Genomic DNA, 17,219 nt, shown 5'->3' with positions numbered 1-17,219 from the left:
TGACTGAGGTACTGTATAGCTTTAGAGGCATGGATGCACAGGTTTTCCTATGCATCCTCCATCCTCATACAATTTAAATGATAGAGCATCTTCCAGGACAAAAACCCTGTTGATGCGGAGAGGAAAACAATTGGAGAGAGATAGATAGTAATGGAAAGATGCAGGACTGTGATAATAAATGCTGTGGTTGAGAACTGAGACAAGAAAGAGACAAGTAGTAAGCATCAAGAGGAAGGCGGTGGGACAGAAGGAGGGTAGAAAGGGAGGCGGAGGGATGGTGGAAAGGTCGGAGAGCTGAATAAACATGGGGATGATTGAATGTGATGGAGAGTGGCAGAGACGGACCCTGGTTTCCAGATGCCTCGCTCTAAAGATAAAGGGAAAGAAGGAGCCGTGGTCCTCTCCAGAGACATCCTCAGAGGGAAGAGAGAAGGAAGTGGGGAATAGCAAGAGGGGCCAAACAGGGGGCAAGTAGAGTTATCTGGTAATACAAGCAGCACAGTGCAGGAGTGGGTGTTAAACAGCTGCAAAGAGATGGACAATATATTGTACCCTTTGTTCCATAACCAATTATGATCTATAATGGCCAAATCATTTATTTGCTGATGGAGCATAATTGCACGTCAGAAGGTTTGACTAGTGGTAACTGAGCTAATAAATCTCAGATGATTTACTGCAACCACACAGGCAGGCATAAATGCAGCTACACACACTCACAGTGGATCATTTAGTGTACACCAAAGAATGGAGTGTTATCTTATCTGCTTGCTGAATCACAATCCCTTCTCTACTGGAACATTAAGTAAACCTGCAGAGATGCTAATGCAATTACGACACGCTTGCTCTGTACACAAATCAGAATAATTAAAAGGTCAAAGAGGACACAGTAAGCCATTAATATCTCATCTGTTTGTATTTGTAGGTGCTAAATTGCTTGGTGGGTAGAGGGTTGTTTTTCAATGGTAGAAGATACGCTGTTTTGTTTTCTTGTTGTTTACTTGTCCTTGTGAGGCCTAAGCGCTTACATGCATTCCGAGTCACTTAACCACTTAACCAGGCACAAACATAAACTGCGAGCACACCAACAACACACCTATCCCTCACAGCACATACATGTGCACAGGCTTATGTGGAACAAATACTTAACACGGATGTGTGTGTGTGCGTGTGTGTGTGTGCGCGTCTGCATGTGTGTGAACTCTGCGGGGAGTAAAACTGCATGTTCAGCAGTTGTCGAGCCCTATGTGGCCATTGTTAACCTTGCACAGCTCAGCAGGTGCAGCTCTGCATAGGGTAAGATGTCTGTGGGTGTCATCTGCTGCTCTTCAGTCTACTGCACGGTGAAAGTGGTCTTTGTCTTAGGCACACACACTCAGGCTGCAGCTAATTTTTGATGACAGTGGGGAAAACAAGAGTTATAGTTGATCAGTGGAGGGACAATGAGTCCTTAAAGTCTGTTTAAAGGTAATTTGAAGATTTTATTCAAAATACATTAAATATGTTGGAAAATAGTTGCTGAAAACAAGTGAAAAGACTTTGAACGATATAGTACTGAAATGTGGAGTTGTTAAAGTTGTTGTGGAGGTTAAAGGGTGGCTAATTTTACACCTAATTTTATAAACCTTGATATTTTTAATCATTCAAATTTGGCTGGGTGGTTAATAACACTTTTGTCTTTGGTCTGGCAAACTCAGAACACATTTATTCTTACTTTACACAGGCTTTAAGTTTTTTTTTGTAGCTGGCATCTACTCAGCATTAAAGGTACCCTGTGGAGTTTATTTTACCACTAGTAGTAGTAGGCTGGGTCCCTGTTTTAGGTTTGCCTGAAAGTAACGGGCCAACATGATGCAAACAATGCCAATTTTTCAATATTCATGCATTCATTTTGTTTGTCAGGCCCCAGGAATAACACTGAATGTAATATAGCTTCTAACATATTAAATGTAGATTACAATGGCATCCATCATTTCATGAAAACTGGCTAATCAGTTAATGACTTTTATATTTTACACGTGAAGATTTTTATCTGATCAAAGTTGTGACAGAGGAAGTACTTACGTGCAACAATCATTTCAAGCCAAGTGACTTAACAAAAAACTTGCCAAATTAACAGGAATCTAGCCTTAAATGCACACACACTCACACTCTTAATCAAAGCAGATTCTCCCTCACTGCAGAGATTAGTTTCCTATACGTTCTGCAGGGAGTCTTCACCTTGAGGCCTGCGTTGACCTCTCTCTGCTTTTTATGAAGGCCTCTCAGATGCAGATCCAGACTGAATCTAACATGTTAATTAAACATCATCGCTATCTCAGGGGAGCAGATAGCAAAGCCTTCGCCTTCATACGCCTCTGATTTTAACCATGGTTGTTGGTCAGTGTAGTATCTGAATTCTGCTGAGTGTTGGCATGGACCTAAGCCCAGGCCCACTGGTGTTAATTACCACACTACTCCTCTTGCCTCCCTAGCCTGCGATTGCCTATCCTTATCTGAGCAAGGGAGTACCCTGGGGGTCATGTGTGGATACACATCGCTTTGATGGGTCTCTTTTTATTAGAGTAGATCAAGATGCAGAGATTGACGATCTTTACTAATCCTGTGGACTGCTTGGAGTTAGCTCTGCTCTTATAGATTTTAGAGACGGATGAAATGAAATTTAAAGACTCTTTCTCAGGTTACGTCAAGGGAAGGAAGGAGGTGGGGTGGGAGAAATGAAGGCAGATGGTGGAGAAAGGGGGTGGAGGACTGGGGGAAGCGGGCAGGGAGCGGAGGTGTTGCCGGGGTGACAGGAGAGAAGGATGAAGTGGGACGTGCCAGTGGAGCGTCAGTAATCTGCTGCTCTGGCTGACTGACATAGCAGTCAAACACACACAAACATACACTTACCTCCACTCAGTCCAATGTCCCCCAGCACAAAGCTAGTGTACACAGGTCTGCAGTCAGCAACCAGTAAGAGGTGGCCAGTCTGCAAGGTGTTTTGAGGCCACAGGGAGCCATGTTTTTTCCTGCTACCCTGCTAACTTGGCATGACCGCTCAGATGGACATAATGAGGGAAATAGAGAGAGAGAGAGCCAAAGAGCCAGCAAGACCGACAGGCAGGGACACACAATGAGAAAAGAGACAATGTTCAGATCTGGCAGCCTTACTCCCCTCTCTCTCTCTCTCTCTCTCTCTCTCTCTCACCCTCTGTATCTCTCTCCCTCACTGTGTTTCTTCCCATACTCCTCCTCTCTCTCACCTCTTTCACAATCCCTCCCTTGTCCCTCCCTTTCATTTTTTTGTTTTATTTTACACAATATTTTTGCCTAAGCCAGTGTCCCAGTGCGGTGGTGGCTGCTTGGGAGGACTTTGGAGATGGGTGGAGGGATGGAATGACCTAGACAACAAAAGAGGGATAGAGGGCTGAGAGGAGCACGGATGGAGAATGCTGGGAAACCCTCAGGTGGGCACTTGGAGTGGTCCCCTCTTCCTTCTTTTGTATGTCCCAGTCCTGTTTTGTTTGTCTTTTTAGTCCCTTCCCTGTCTTCTTCCCCTCTCTCACTTTGTTTTTAAGGCATCCTTTTAGTTTGTGCATTTGCATGGACGCTATTTAATCTTGATAACCTGCAGCATTAAGGGACTCTCTCTGCATGTGTGTGACATTGTGGTTGTTGTCATGAGAGTCACGTAGCTCTGCTGTCTGCTCCTGCGTGCCTCCTGTATGTTCAAAGGCTATGGAGCCCAGTGGCTCCTCCAGGACTCAAACGATTGCTGCAGCTGCCTCATTCATGACAGGCTTCTTCACGAACTCTGTCAAGGCTTCCCATGCACCCTTTAGGAGTTTTTAAGTCATTTGTAGCCAGTCACTTTTGGTTCATTTGATTTCTATTGTAGCTGCTTCTGCTGCCACGCTGATTTATATTTGCATGTATGTGAGAGCAGAAATGTTTTTGCCGCTGTGAATTTCAATTTGAATTTGTCTGCTAAGGCTCCTGCTATCCCCTGTATATCGAACACTGTTTCCAGGGAGATGTCAGCATGACAGAATAAAAGCCCTCTCTCATTCAGTGTTACCACTCCCTTTTCCAACTATGGCTCATTTTCATTTCCTCCGTCCCTCTGCTGTCTGCTCATATTTTGTGACAGTGTATGATCTGGGGAAACTAGTTGGATGATGTTAGGAGGACAGCTGGGACAGCTAAACTGGTTATTCTTCATAATTATACCACTAATGACCTCACTGACAGCGTGTGTTTGTGTGTGTGTGTGTGTGTGTGTGTGTGTGTGTGTGTGTGTGTGTGTGTGTGTGTGTGTGTGTGTGTGTGTGTGTGTGAGTGAGAGAGAGAGAGAGAGAGAGAGAGAGTTTGCTTGCTCGCTCACAAAGCTACAAGGACACTGTCGAGCAACTGGGATTTCTCTTACTGGATATTCCTTCATGTTATCCTTGCATGACGAGGAATGTGGTGAGATGCTTACACAAGCCGCCTTCACACTCCAACACAGAGATACGACAGTAATGTGTGTGTGTATGGGTGTTTTTGTGTGTTGGAGTTCTCATTAGCCCACAGGGTTTTGAGTCAATAGAGGCCAGCACCTCTCCTCCCCTCTTTTGTTTTTCTCTTCACAGCACTGAATCGCAAATTAGGATGTGCACGTACGAGTATATGCAGTGTTTATATGTGTGCATCTGCGTGTGTGTGTGTGTATACATTTCAAGTGCGTATGAAGTCTGTGCAGTGATCCTTGATTTACTACTTGGCCTTCTCTTGCTCTCTTGTATTGTTGCTTCTCTAGAAGAATCTTTCCTCCCATTAATTAGTCAAGGGAACCTCCAGAGTTTACACCATTATTTATTCATCATGCCCTCAGTTCGATCTCATCACGGAATAGAGAGTTAATGTGTGTGTGTGTGCGTGTGTGTGTGCACGCGTCTAAGATCAATGCCACTGAGGTGCAGGGTTCACAGAGCCAGACCATCCAACACACACACACACACACTCAGAGGTGTACACTTTTAACAAAGCAGTAGCTTCATAGATTATAACAAGGCGAACTCTCTCCGCATAAATGACTCTCTTCATCCACCCCTTCTAAACACACCTACACTCTGTTGTCTTCATAAAATGAGTTTAAAGGATTCAAGACAGTTGTAGAATGAGCAGTGGGAGATCAAAAGTGAGCAGCTGACACTTTTGTTTGTGCTGGGATTTCATACTAAGATGCATGTATGCTCTGTGAATATGTGGGTGTAGATGTGTTTACGATGGAGGAAGCTTGTGGTGCTGTCTTACTTTACTACCATCTCCCCTACCTACTGTCAACTTGAGGTGTCAATCACTGTAGCTAGCGACTCTTTTCATTATCATTAATCTGTCAGTTATCCTTATAGTCAGTTACGTGTTTAGTTTATAAAATGTCAGATGCACATCACCGTTTCCCAGAGCACTGAGGTGACGTGTTCAGTAATTTTTTTCGACAGTTGAAAATACATTAATTATGTTAAAAATATTCAGTCTACAATGATATTAGACAGAAAAATCTGTCATTTCTGACATTAATAAGCAGAAAAGAGTGAATGGTTGTGATTTTTGCTTGATAAATTAAATATTTGATACTTATTTTTTTTAATGATCAACTAAATTATTTCAGCACTAATGAACTGCTTGAGATACCTCAACACACACTGTCTAGCCTAAATGGATATTTCTGTGGTAATGAATAGGGATTTACTTTAAGATGTGTCTTTGTTCAACCTTTGCTCGACTTTTCTCCAGACGAGGGCTGAACTTGAGACTCCAGATCTGCACTGGTTGTCACTACCATGGAGAAGAGGAGCGAGATGTGAGGGTGAAATTGGCCGTGAAGAGAGAGCAGAGAGGAGATGATGAGGGGCTGTGGCAGTATTTCTGAGAGTTCCATCTTACCCTCAAAGCGATGTTTCCCTTTGATATTTTTTCTTTTTCCTATGCAGTCACATTGACACTGCATGAACAGTGGAGCTCTGGTGTTAGCTCTCTGTGGGGACGTGTTCTCAACACAAGTGTTATAGTGTTATATTTGTTTATATTTGAAATGTTCTAATGTTTAATTATTAATGAATGTGCCACACAAAAAGTCACATGAACAACATCATTAGGTTTAAACAATAATGTAAATGACTACTGTACTGAAGTGACGATGGCAATCTTTCTCTATTCCTCCACAAGGTGATCAGTGGTCAGCTTTAGTTACAGAGCCACATGATTGAAGCTCTTGCTCAAGGCAACTTCACCAGGTTGAATATTTTCCAACAGTGGTGCTTGAACACATTTTCTATTTTTGCTATTTCAGTCTTCTGTCCATGAAGCAACTCGAGGGATTTATTTGCTGTAAGCTGCTAAGCAGAAGAAAAAAAATATCTAAATGTTTGGTCTCTATCACCTCCTGAGGTGAATATCTGGCTGCTACAGTAAATGCTCCACTTTGTTCACCAGCTAGAGCTCTAATTGTGTCTGTCTGACATCTATTTTTACTAAACAGCTGCCTATTACGACAGCACTATAAAAGTGGTGAGAGTGAGATGGAACGCTATATTTGTGTCAGCAGATAATTTAAACAATGAGGTGAAACTGGGTGTAAGACTCTGTAAACCCGAGGAGAGTTGCAGATTCAAGCGATAACTTTGTGTATGTTCGTCATTATGAGTGACTCCTTTCACATCGTCACATTATTATAACATTGTTTTGTTATCTATTATAAAAATAGATTATAGGAGAGGTAAGTGTCAAGGATCTTCAGCTTGGATTTTTCAGTTTGGAAAATTGTCTGTTGTCTATGTTTTATTATATCTGAGGAGATCAGATATCACTAGACTAGATGCAGTGAGGACTGAGGGGACCAGACAGAATCATTAAACTAGTCATTAGTAAAGATCAGTCAGTTTTAAGCAGCTTGGGTTAGCTATTTGCCAATTGCTTTGGGTCATGATTGAGCCATGGCTCTGTGCCTCGTTCATTCATTCCCCTCACTCAGCCACAGCTTTATGTCCTGATGATCCAGAACGTTGCATGACCAAAGGGTCTCGCTGAGGTCTTCGGGGGGGCATCTGGGGGAACTGGATGATCTGTGCTCATGTTTGTGAAGACTGGATTTGTAGGGTCTGAGAGTTTAGTGTGTGTGTGACAGAAGGTTGTGGTAGGGGGTTGACATGAGGGCATAGCTGTTGCTTGAGGCGCCATCTACAGACGGAGAACATGGAGCGCGTGTGCACATCTGCTCCAACTGGCCAGAGGGCGAGAAGAACAGCAGGTCAGAAACAGAATGGAACCAGATGTCAGATAGAGTCGAGAGTGGTGAGAGCATTTTTTTTTCTAATTAAAGGCAGTGAGAGCGTCGCATTTTTTAAGGCTGTAGGGAAGGGATGCAAATAAGAGTAGATGAAGCCTAAGAGAGACAAAGAATTTGGAGAACATGCCGTGAGTGACTCACAAGCTTTTAAGCAGGAACTGGAAATATCTCAAAAGCATCCAGCAAGGCATGATGAGCTCTGCAGTCAGGAGAGAAAGTGAAAAAGCATCCAAAAAGAAGCAGGGACGGAAAAGACAGAGTAATGGGAGGTTTTGAATTTGAAAATTTTTCTTCTTTTTTTTCCAAAAATTCAAAAAAACAAAACAGAAAAACAGCCATGTGTTTTAGAAAATCACTCCAGGTCATTTTGGCATTAAGTGTCAGGTGCACACAAAGAACAGTGAGGACAAGCTGAAGTGAGACAGTAGATGGGGACTGCTGACTCATAAAATAGTGTGCTTGTTTTGGGGAGATCCGTCTGTTTGCCAGTCCTTCCATCTTCCGGGAGTTCTCTGGTGAGATTAATGTCCTGCCATCAAATCCTAGACTCCCTCCTGTCAAACACACGCTCTAAAGCCTATTTATAACCAGACGCCTACGTGCAAACACTAATGAGTCTCTGGGTGACCAATAGATTTGGAGGACACCTTGCACACCGGATTCCTCCACTCTCCCATCATTCATCCGGCCACTGGCCCCAATGCCAACTTCCTCCTTTTTTTTTTATCCCCTCTCCATATATCCAAACATCCTACTGTCCCACTTCTTCCTGCTCTTCCTCCACTTTTCAAATCTTACCATAAACCATCAATTTGTCTTCTCCTCACCAACCTCTTTCTGCCAGTGTCTGTATTCCTATTTTCGTCTCTGGCTTTCAAAGTGTCATCCACCTCTATTCTTAGCCCCCTTAGCTTCCTTTGTCTCTCAGTCTCCCTCTCTGTCAATCTTAATCTCTCTCCATGTTTCAGCTAGTTGTGAGTCAGTGCTAGTTCTTACTGGATTAGCAATGGGCTGCTCTGCCAAGTGCGCTGGGGCTCTGGGGCAGAACACTTAACAATTGTCAGATTTAAGTTTCATTCAGGCAGCAGGTGGCAAGAAGAAAGGGGAAGAACTCTCACTGAAACAGAGACATTTCTTGATGTCTCAATTTATGTTAAATTGTGCTGTATCCTCTCTTGTTATAGAGCTATAGCCCCCCCATACATGAGTCCTAAGGCGAGATAGCTGTCTGTCCAGAGAGGCAGCTCTCCCGTGGATGTGATTGGCACCATTACGCCTGAAGGCTGGAGAAGAACATCCAATCAGATTACCCTTAGGACTCATCATAAATGCCATTTTAACTTGGGTAAATGTTACTTGGTGCTCTGAGTATCAGTGACAAGGAAATGTTAGCATGTCCGCATCAAACCCCGGCAGCCATTGATTATATCATATAATACAGTATGTAACTAAAAATAGACTAGCAGGAACATTGTGGGAGGTATTCTTCAGAGCATATAGTGATACATCATTTATTTGTTGTTGCTTTTTCTTTTCCTGTAAAGTTAAATCAACCAAGGGAAAAGAAAAGCTGCTGTTAAATGTTTCCTGACACCGCTAAAAATCAAAAACAAAGCAAAGTAACCAAATTGCCCCAGGATGCATCTGACCTTCTCTCTTTTTTTCGGTTTGATCGATCTTGACTGCTGCAGTTGAAGGAAAGTTTTGAAGCGGCAGTAGCAACATTCGCTAATCCTTGTCCTGCTGTGGTAAGCCATTTGGGAGTGAGCAAAGATATCGAGGTTAGTCTGGAAGGGGACAGAAACTCTGCTGCTGTTTTATTTTTTTAAATTACTTTCACAAAGTAAAACTGCAATTTACAGCAAAAATCTCCTCGATTACACGTGTAGTTTTATTTTCCACTCAAAGCAGTCATTTACATTTCACTTGTCCAAGCCTGACCTGCGGTTTGTAGCTCTCCTCTGTGGGTGGAACAAGTGTACGCCTGTTTGGTTGTTGTTTATCACACCGGGCTTGTCAGGGGGTTGTCTTTGCTGTTTTTGTTTGTTGCAGTGGGCGCTGTGTTGTGTTGGCAGTGACAGCTTATTAACGTCTAACTCATCATCTCCTCCTCCTCTTTCGTGCCAACTGGCTGCTCTTCCCTGCTCACCTCCAGTACATCACCATAGAAACCCATGAATCTATCTGTACTGCTGCCCCGCCCCTTCATCCGTCTGCACACCACCCCAAATCAGAGGCTCAAAACGCATGCAGCACCGGTGTAGACGAGAGGGAGAGAGAGAGGCATGACAGGGAGGAGGATGAGGAGGAGGAGAGGAAAATCACAGCGTTGGCTTTACGCGGAGAGAGAATAGGCTGGTTCCCTTGATGCATGTGCACTAAGATCAATAGAAGTGTAATGATGAAGTGGAAAAACCTGCATCCATAGACACACACACACACACACACCCAACATGACATGCTGGCGTACGTTACTGCATGGCCATTAGTGTCCGAACTAATGTGATGTATAGAAGGAAATCGAGTCAATAACACACAAGAGGCAGAGAAGTGAGGCTGAAAGGGACACGGTTATATAAAAACACAGCACATTAAAAAAACATTACAAAAGCTACTTGCAGCAATTGAAATTGAAAACATTTGAGGGTTTTTTTCCGGCTACTAAAACATACATACTAAAACTACAATATCTGCATCACACTATTTTGGAAAATGATTTATTATTATTTATGTGTTGAACTGCCAAATCTACATAAACTTATAAGACACTAAAAACACTGTTATAGTTGTCTGACAGTTTTGTCTTGAATTTAGGATTGTACTAAATATCAACAGACCATGTTTCCTTATACTTTAGGAAGTATTCATGTATATAACTAATCATGAATACTACCCTGCAATCTGTTATGGAAATTAAAATAAATCATTCATCCGTACAAATGCAGAACCCGTACTAATGGTCAAAACTGAAATCTCAAATTTGTTCCTAAAATGTGCAATCCTTCGGTAATCTTGAAATACATTATGTTTTCATTCATTTCTCAATAATATGATGACAATGACTACATGTGATTTGGATTTTCAGTTGCTCTCCACCTGTGTAGAGCAGACACAAACACACACACTATTGTACCAGGTAACGTGTGGTCTGTCAGTAACATTTTCTTGTCCTCTCCAATGTGACGAAGATAAATAGACGGGCAGCAGAGGTTGAAGGGAGATGTGAGGCAGAAGGTAGAGCCGTTGTTTTGCAGGGTTTTCGATGAGCTATACTCTGTAGCCCACTTTGTGATATCCTCTGGGACTGGTGAAACAAGCAATTACTTGAACACCCCACTAGGGACTGCTGTGTGCTGCTCATCTCCCCACTTATTCTGGGATCATAAGAGGTGTGACAAAATCCTCCCAAACAGGCTGGAATGACAGGTCAGTCTGTGTCACAGATTTTACTTAACTTCAATTGCAGATGTTGCCTCTGTGTTTGTGACACAGTTTCAAGATGGATATTTTCTGATCTAACTGTCCTTTTAAATTTGACTTTAGTGGTAACACAAGACAAAATGATTTCAAAACATGATTTCACGATAAAAGAGCAGAGTTTAATTTTGATTCTTTTAACTTCACAGACGATTTCTTCAAGGCAACCTTATGAAAACCCACCACCTACATCCCATCCTCTGATTCTCCATTTGTCTTTTCTCTGATGCCAGCTGACAGAGAGCAGTTTGTACTGTGACACACGACTATCAGCGTCACAACACAGATCTGTGCCATGTTGACTTGACAACTTGTAATCTCCATTGCCCTGCTTGTGCCACATCTGTCACCGGCTGTGTCTCTCACCAGCATGCTTGTGCAACCTTGCACTGTATGCTTGTTGGACAAGTGTGTGTGTGTGTGTGTGTGTGTGTGGGAGGGTGTGGGTCTGTGTGTGGGGGCTAGCTAACTGCAGACAGCTTCCCAGATCAGCTGACCTGTTGTCAAGGCGACCAATCTGCTGTGACAGCCTCTTGCTCTTTAATTAGACAAAAAGTTAGTCTTGTTCCAATTAAACTGTCAGGATAATTCCCATTGGAGAGGAAAACTGCTCCAGTTATTCTTATTATTTGAAGAAAATCAGAACCTCTGTTACTGTGCATGTCTCCCCAAGACAGTTTGGCTACAGCTGTTTTTGCTTCTAGCATTTCAGGCCTGTTTTGACACTATTACGGTCAGCCAATGTCTGTGTCTTCACAGGTGCCTAATTTGTGCCCCTCAGTTTAACCTTTGTCACTTGGCCTGTGGTCCTCATGTTTGGCAGCTGGTGCCACATAGTTTCCAGTGCCAATCACCTGTTAACTCTGTTTACCTGTCACCAGAAAACACACCATGAAAACACTCTGTATGCCTATTAGTCTGCTACACAAATTGTCATTACCTGCCACTGCGCATATGTGTGTTTTAAAAGTCAAATATCGAGGCTAGCGCTTAAATTTACCATCCTATCATGCACAGTGACCCTTTCAAATGTTATAATCACATTAAATTATGATGCTGCTGAGTGAAATGAAGCTGAGCTCTGTGTCACAGCAGCGGATGAACTCCAAACTCATTTTTCTCAGTTTTACTGCCCACAGTTGCTTTTGGAAAATGTCCTCTCTTTAACATTCTCTCTCTCTTTTTTTCTTTTTTTTGGAGCCTCTCCATCGCGTCTGCCTACATCTGTTCTAGTAAATCATTTAATCAGCCGATGTAAGTGATGAATGAATTTCAGTATGTAATGTAATTCACCACTTTGATTGATAACCCATGGCCAGAGCCTAACTAATCTGACAACAGATGTGTTCCTGTGGGAGAGTGCTTGTTAGGTTAGGCTGTTGGCTCTGTCTGGAATGAAAATGGCAGCGTGCTAATACTACAAGAGGCTTGGCAGCAGGTCTACCGGGAGTGGAGGCAACAAACTACAGTACATGTCAGAGCCAGCTCAGTAATCCTACTCCGTAAAGGAAGTAACCTTAACAGTGCTGCTCCACTGGCGGCTGAGATCCCCTTATTTAACCAGCAGCGATGACAAGATTTACGGCAAATTACACATCATTACACGATCATTAGGAAATGTTAGGCTCCCAATCTTAGCAGCACAAATCGGGTTTGACTTTAATTCCACTGAAATAATATTAGAATAATAATAGTGATCTTGTTTTGGTGCTTAAGTGTTTAATTAGATACAAGAACAGCAAAAAACAGGAGATGTTGTTTGCAATTACCTTGTGTTTCTAGTGGAGTACTGTTTTTGTGTTTGGCAGGAGAATCTCACAAATAAAAGCTGTTAATTCAAATAAAGTGAATAAATAAACAAATAAGTAAATGATAGTCAAGATCGACTAATATCTTTAGTGCTTCGCCCAAGGGAGCATTTCAAGAGATTTCAGTTTGGAAGTTTTGACACTTCTGGTTTTCTGCCGACAGCCTGGGCAACATGCCGGCAGAAGGCTGTTGTATAATCGGCCTGATGCTGTCAGCATGTTGGCCTCCAGAGGCGAGAAACAGCAAAAGGTCCTGACCTGTTCAGAGTCAGCATAATGAACCTGCAGTCAGTGTACAGCAACACGAAATACTGTCTTACTGTATGTAATTTCTAAGCATGTGTACATTTCTAAGCATGTGTACATTACTTATTTATAAAACAGCAAACATGTTCAGTGGAAGCAGTCACAGGGAGGAGGTAGGGATCGATTGTTGAGAACGTTCTTAAAGTTACAGAGAAACTGTAATTTGGTCTCGAGCTGGTGGGTGATATTACTCATTTCAAGTGTATTTGCTTTTGCTTAAAGACGCCTTGTAGAGGTGGAACAGTTTCTTCTCAAACTGTGTATCCTTGAAGTGCCGTCTATACTGGTGTTTTTTTAATCAGCATTGTTTAAACATGTTGAAATAGGCATCCCCCCCTTCCTTTTGTTGTTGATCTCTGTGTCTTACTGCCACCTGTGCTGCAAATCAGTAGAATAATGTGAAACTGTTGGCAAGAGTGTGTTTGCATGCACAAGACAAATAAAACGAGGAACCCACTCATGAAAACAGGCACCATAGTGCTTCTAGAAGAACTCAAGAACAAGCGGAAGGAAAACTGCACTAAATCCTGTCACAACAGCGACTTCTGCTTAGTCATTGTACACATTTTCTTTGTCCTGTCATTAACATCTCCTGTCCTACCTCACCTGGTAGAGTGTGTGCCCTGTGTATCAAGCTAGAGTCCCTATGGCAGAAACATTGGTTCATTTCCAGCCTGGGTCCTTAGCCCCCCCCCCAATCTCCTGTCATTTCAGACAGATACCTGCTGTTCCCCACCTGCCCCACCTGATACCCTGCTCCACTAGCACACCTGTTACTTATTTTCCCCCCTGCATGCATATACCAGGCCTTTTCCCACAGTCACTTGCCAGAGTTTCTAAAGTACTACCCAGTCTTACCCAGCCACTGTTCCTGCCCATTGGCTTGTTCGTTTGCCGTCACTGACTGATTAACTGTTGCTGAACTCTGATTTGAACTCTTACCAAGTCAACTATTGCTTGCTTTTAACAGCTTTGTCTCTGCTTTTAAGTCCACATCTCTGTATGGAGTACTGCTACGAATGCCTAATGAGTAATCAGACAATTGTCTACTTTCACATCCAAGAGAGGCTAAGTATTTTTATTCCTTTTGAACATATAATAAAAAAAAAGAATGCAGATTTTGAGACTGAACTATTGCACTAAAACAATGAACTAAGCTCTGCAGATTCTCACTGTGAACTACCCCTTTCACATTAAATCTGCCTGTGAATAAAGTAGCCTGCACCTGAACACAAAGCAGAAACACAACTGTAAACATATTTATGACTCCCTTACTGCCTTCTTCCTCTGGCGTTGCCCCACTCCTTCATAATAACCCAGCTTATCTCATGAATATGCAGACGCTCTGTGTATCAGCTCAGATAAAGCTTCTTAAATCTTCTGTTTATGTCCTGAGATTTTCTTTGCTGCTGAAGCTGCTCAACCAGATTTCACCCCATCAGTCATATTTCAGTTAGTGGGAGCTTTTATGCGACAAACATGCATCTGGATGTGTGCGCGTGCGTGCGTGCGTGCAGGCTGATTGTTAATATTATAGGGCCTGTGGGACAGATAATGACCTATTAGACCTGAGCAATATATCATGGAGTCCTTGGCAGCCATCAGAGGGATATCTGTATTACCATTGACCTCCACCTGAGTGCACACTTTTTTTAGCCTTACTTCTTCATTTAAATAGCTGCAGCTGAAGAGAGACAGGAAACACAGGAAAGAGGGAGTGTGGATGACATGCAGTAAAGGTGGGCCCTTTGCTGCAAGTCATCCACACTCCCTGCAATTGAACCTGGGCCGCTGTGGTAAAGAGGTAGCTGCGCTGCAGGTGAGCTGCCGGGCTGCCCTACTTTTTATTTTTTACCGACTGTAGCACCCCCTGTCTGTCAGGCAAGGTGGTGCAGCACAGCAGCAAGAATGCCTATAATGTGTGCACCAATGACAATAGAAGTGTGGTTTGGTTTGGTTTGGTTCACGTGTTCTCCATGAGTGTTTTCATCCACCTGCCCCAACCAGAACTGGTCCCTCACTCTCTCCAGTCTCTTTCTTTCTATAACCACATTATCTTGTTTGTGCATCTGAAGAATTTGTTTTAATATAACAAACGGCTGCTTGTTGGGTATTTTTGTGTTTTGTTTGGTTAGAATAAATTACTCTTTTATACTGGTTGGGAAAAAAACATGAATATTTGACAGTAATTCAGCACTAGAAATTACAAATCAAGATGAATGTCTGAATGAAAGGATCTTTTTAGAAAACATGGTTGTCAGAATTCAGGAAAAAAAAAACAGTTAGATGGTGTCACAGGTTATGATGTACCCAAACTGTAAAATCAGTCTTGTATGCTTTGTTTTCTTGCTGCTTTCATCACTTGTCTCACTGGCTCAGCAATGCGCTGCATCATGCTGCTTTACTGAATCCATTGAGATTAGCCTGAAAGGACACCAGCTACTTTTCTCATACTAAAGTAGCACCTCCATCTCTGACAGCTGCAGGATAAATTTAACATGTACTTATAGATATGATTGCTGTTGTTACTGCGTGTTACACTAAATATTTCAGGGGGATATGAAAAGGTAAAAGGTAACCACCCACTTTGGGTTCAAAGTAATGCCTGTAGATCTAAAGCAACACAAGGTGAAATAAGGTAGAAATAACTACCTTATGCACAGTAGCCCTCCTCCTGCTGTTTCTTCAACCTTGATGCATTTTACTTTGCATACAAAAGGTCCACTGTGGTTAATACTGGAGCATACTGTAGTGGAGTGAGATGGCCCTTAAATTGGAGGACCTGGATTTGAGCCTTTTCAGCAAGAATCCACCCTGTTGGTGCTTAATTACCTGCACCAGAGGCTGATCTGCAGCTCACACTGGTCTCTGAACTCCATGTGGGCAGGGTCAGTCAGGAAGAGACATTTCCAGCACTGATCAATAAGATATTACATTACCAATAATAATAATGGATGGCCATTTAGCATGTACATATGCAAGTAGTTCAGGAAATATTTGACAGGTCTGCACATTTCTACACTACCTTCCATCTGTGTCAAGTAGCCTGTGTGTGTGTGTGTGTGTGTGTTTATGGTCGATGTTTATGTACATGTGGCGGAGCGCCAAGCTTATTACATTGCTCTGTATGTGGTTGTGTTGTCAGCAACAGCCTTGACATGATGTTATGATGACTCAGGTCTGGGGAGTTTGCTGCCTCTGTCATTCACACTCACTGCGTCAAACCACACTTTAGTTTATGGGCGTTAATATTAGGAACATTTAGATGAAATTACAGCCTCTTCGAATTTTTTCTCTTTTATTTTTTGTTCATATTTTTCAGACATTGTTCATTTGCATGCTACTTAGTGATCTTTCATCCACCATACTTATATTTTGCATGATTTAGTGTCATATATATATATTCATATCCTAAATCATACCATAGTTTTTAGGTTTCTTTCACTGGTTTTCAGTCATTGTGGAGTGCTGTAAAATCTTGAAACCAACTGCTGATGATTAATTCACCATAAGGTAAATTATGTCAAAGTCTGGCCATTTTTTTGTACAGGAGTACAGACTTCAAAACATACTATAAGTCACTGCACCCCTCCATGCCGTGCTGCTTAAGGCTTTGACTGAGGTGTCTTCACCAGTCAGTGTTGCACCCTGTAGAGATCAGAGGTCCAGGCACCACTGTCAGAGGAGCTGCAGCTCTTTGAAGGTGTTCTCTATACTGGCAGGCGTGGAGTCTCCACACTCTCCAAACATCTTATTTTCCATCTACCATCTCTTAAACTCTATTACCTCTGTCTGTCTCCATCTAACATCTTATTGAAGGTACCATCAGCCTCTCCAGTGAGGTAAACCAGGCAGCACTGATGTAATGAGGTGTGGCTGTGACTCTTCTTCTTCACACCTAGTGGCAGCCGTGCGCTGACTGACCTGGTTCAACAACAGGCTGTAATTAAGAGGCTCTCTCTTCTGCTTTTGGTCTGCTGTTATTCCTAAAAAAGACAGCTGGCTTTTACCAGGATGACATGTGAAACAAAGAAGTGCATTATGCTTGCTACCTCCACCCATCCCTCTACCTCTCTGTCTCTCTCTGTCTGTCATATTTATATATCATCTCTTGCATTTATCCTCCAGTTGAGTGCACACACATTTTTTGTTTTCGACTACAAACAGCTCCAGAGATGTTGCTGTTGAGCTATAGCATATTTTAATCATCTGAGTGCATGTTATTGTGTATTAACATATGCTTTGCTGGATACATATTACTGCTGCCTTCACAGTATTACCCAGCGTTGCCCAGTGAAACTAAGTTTGGAGGTAAGAGG

General features: G+C 42.5%; 1 protein-coding gene across 3 annotated transcripts in view; it reads left to right on the top strand.

Annotated features, from left to right (window-relative positions):
• Positions 1–17,219, top strand: part of srcin1a (SRC kinase signaling inhibitor 1a) — a 100,983-nt gene that overhangs the window by 32,871 nt on the left and 50,893 nt on the right. Inside the window, exon 1 of one of the 3 annotated variants that reach the window (XM_019258702.2) lies at positions 3,336–3,446. The exons of the other annotated variants lie outside the window; for them this stretch is intronic. Coding sequence (XP_019114247.1) covers positions 3,422–3,446 — 25 coding nt within the window. The 5' untranslated portion in view covers positions 3,336–3,421. Of the gene's footprint in view, positions 1–3,335; positions 3,447–17,219 lie in introns of those variants that run through there. 3 annotated transcript variants of the gene reach the window in all.

This window comes from Larimichthys crocea, chromosome XII, assembly GCF_000972845.2.
Source record: "Larimichthys crocea isolate SSNF chromosome XII, L_crocea_2.0, whole genome shotgun sequence".
Lineage (NCBI taxonomy): Eukaryota > Metazoa > Chordata > Actinopteri > Sciaenidae > Larimichthys > Larimichthys crocea.
This window is presented reverse-complemented; position numbering and strand designations above follow the sequence as displayed.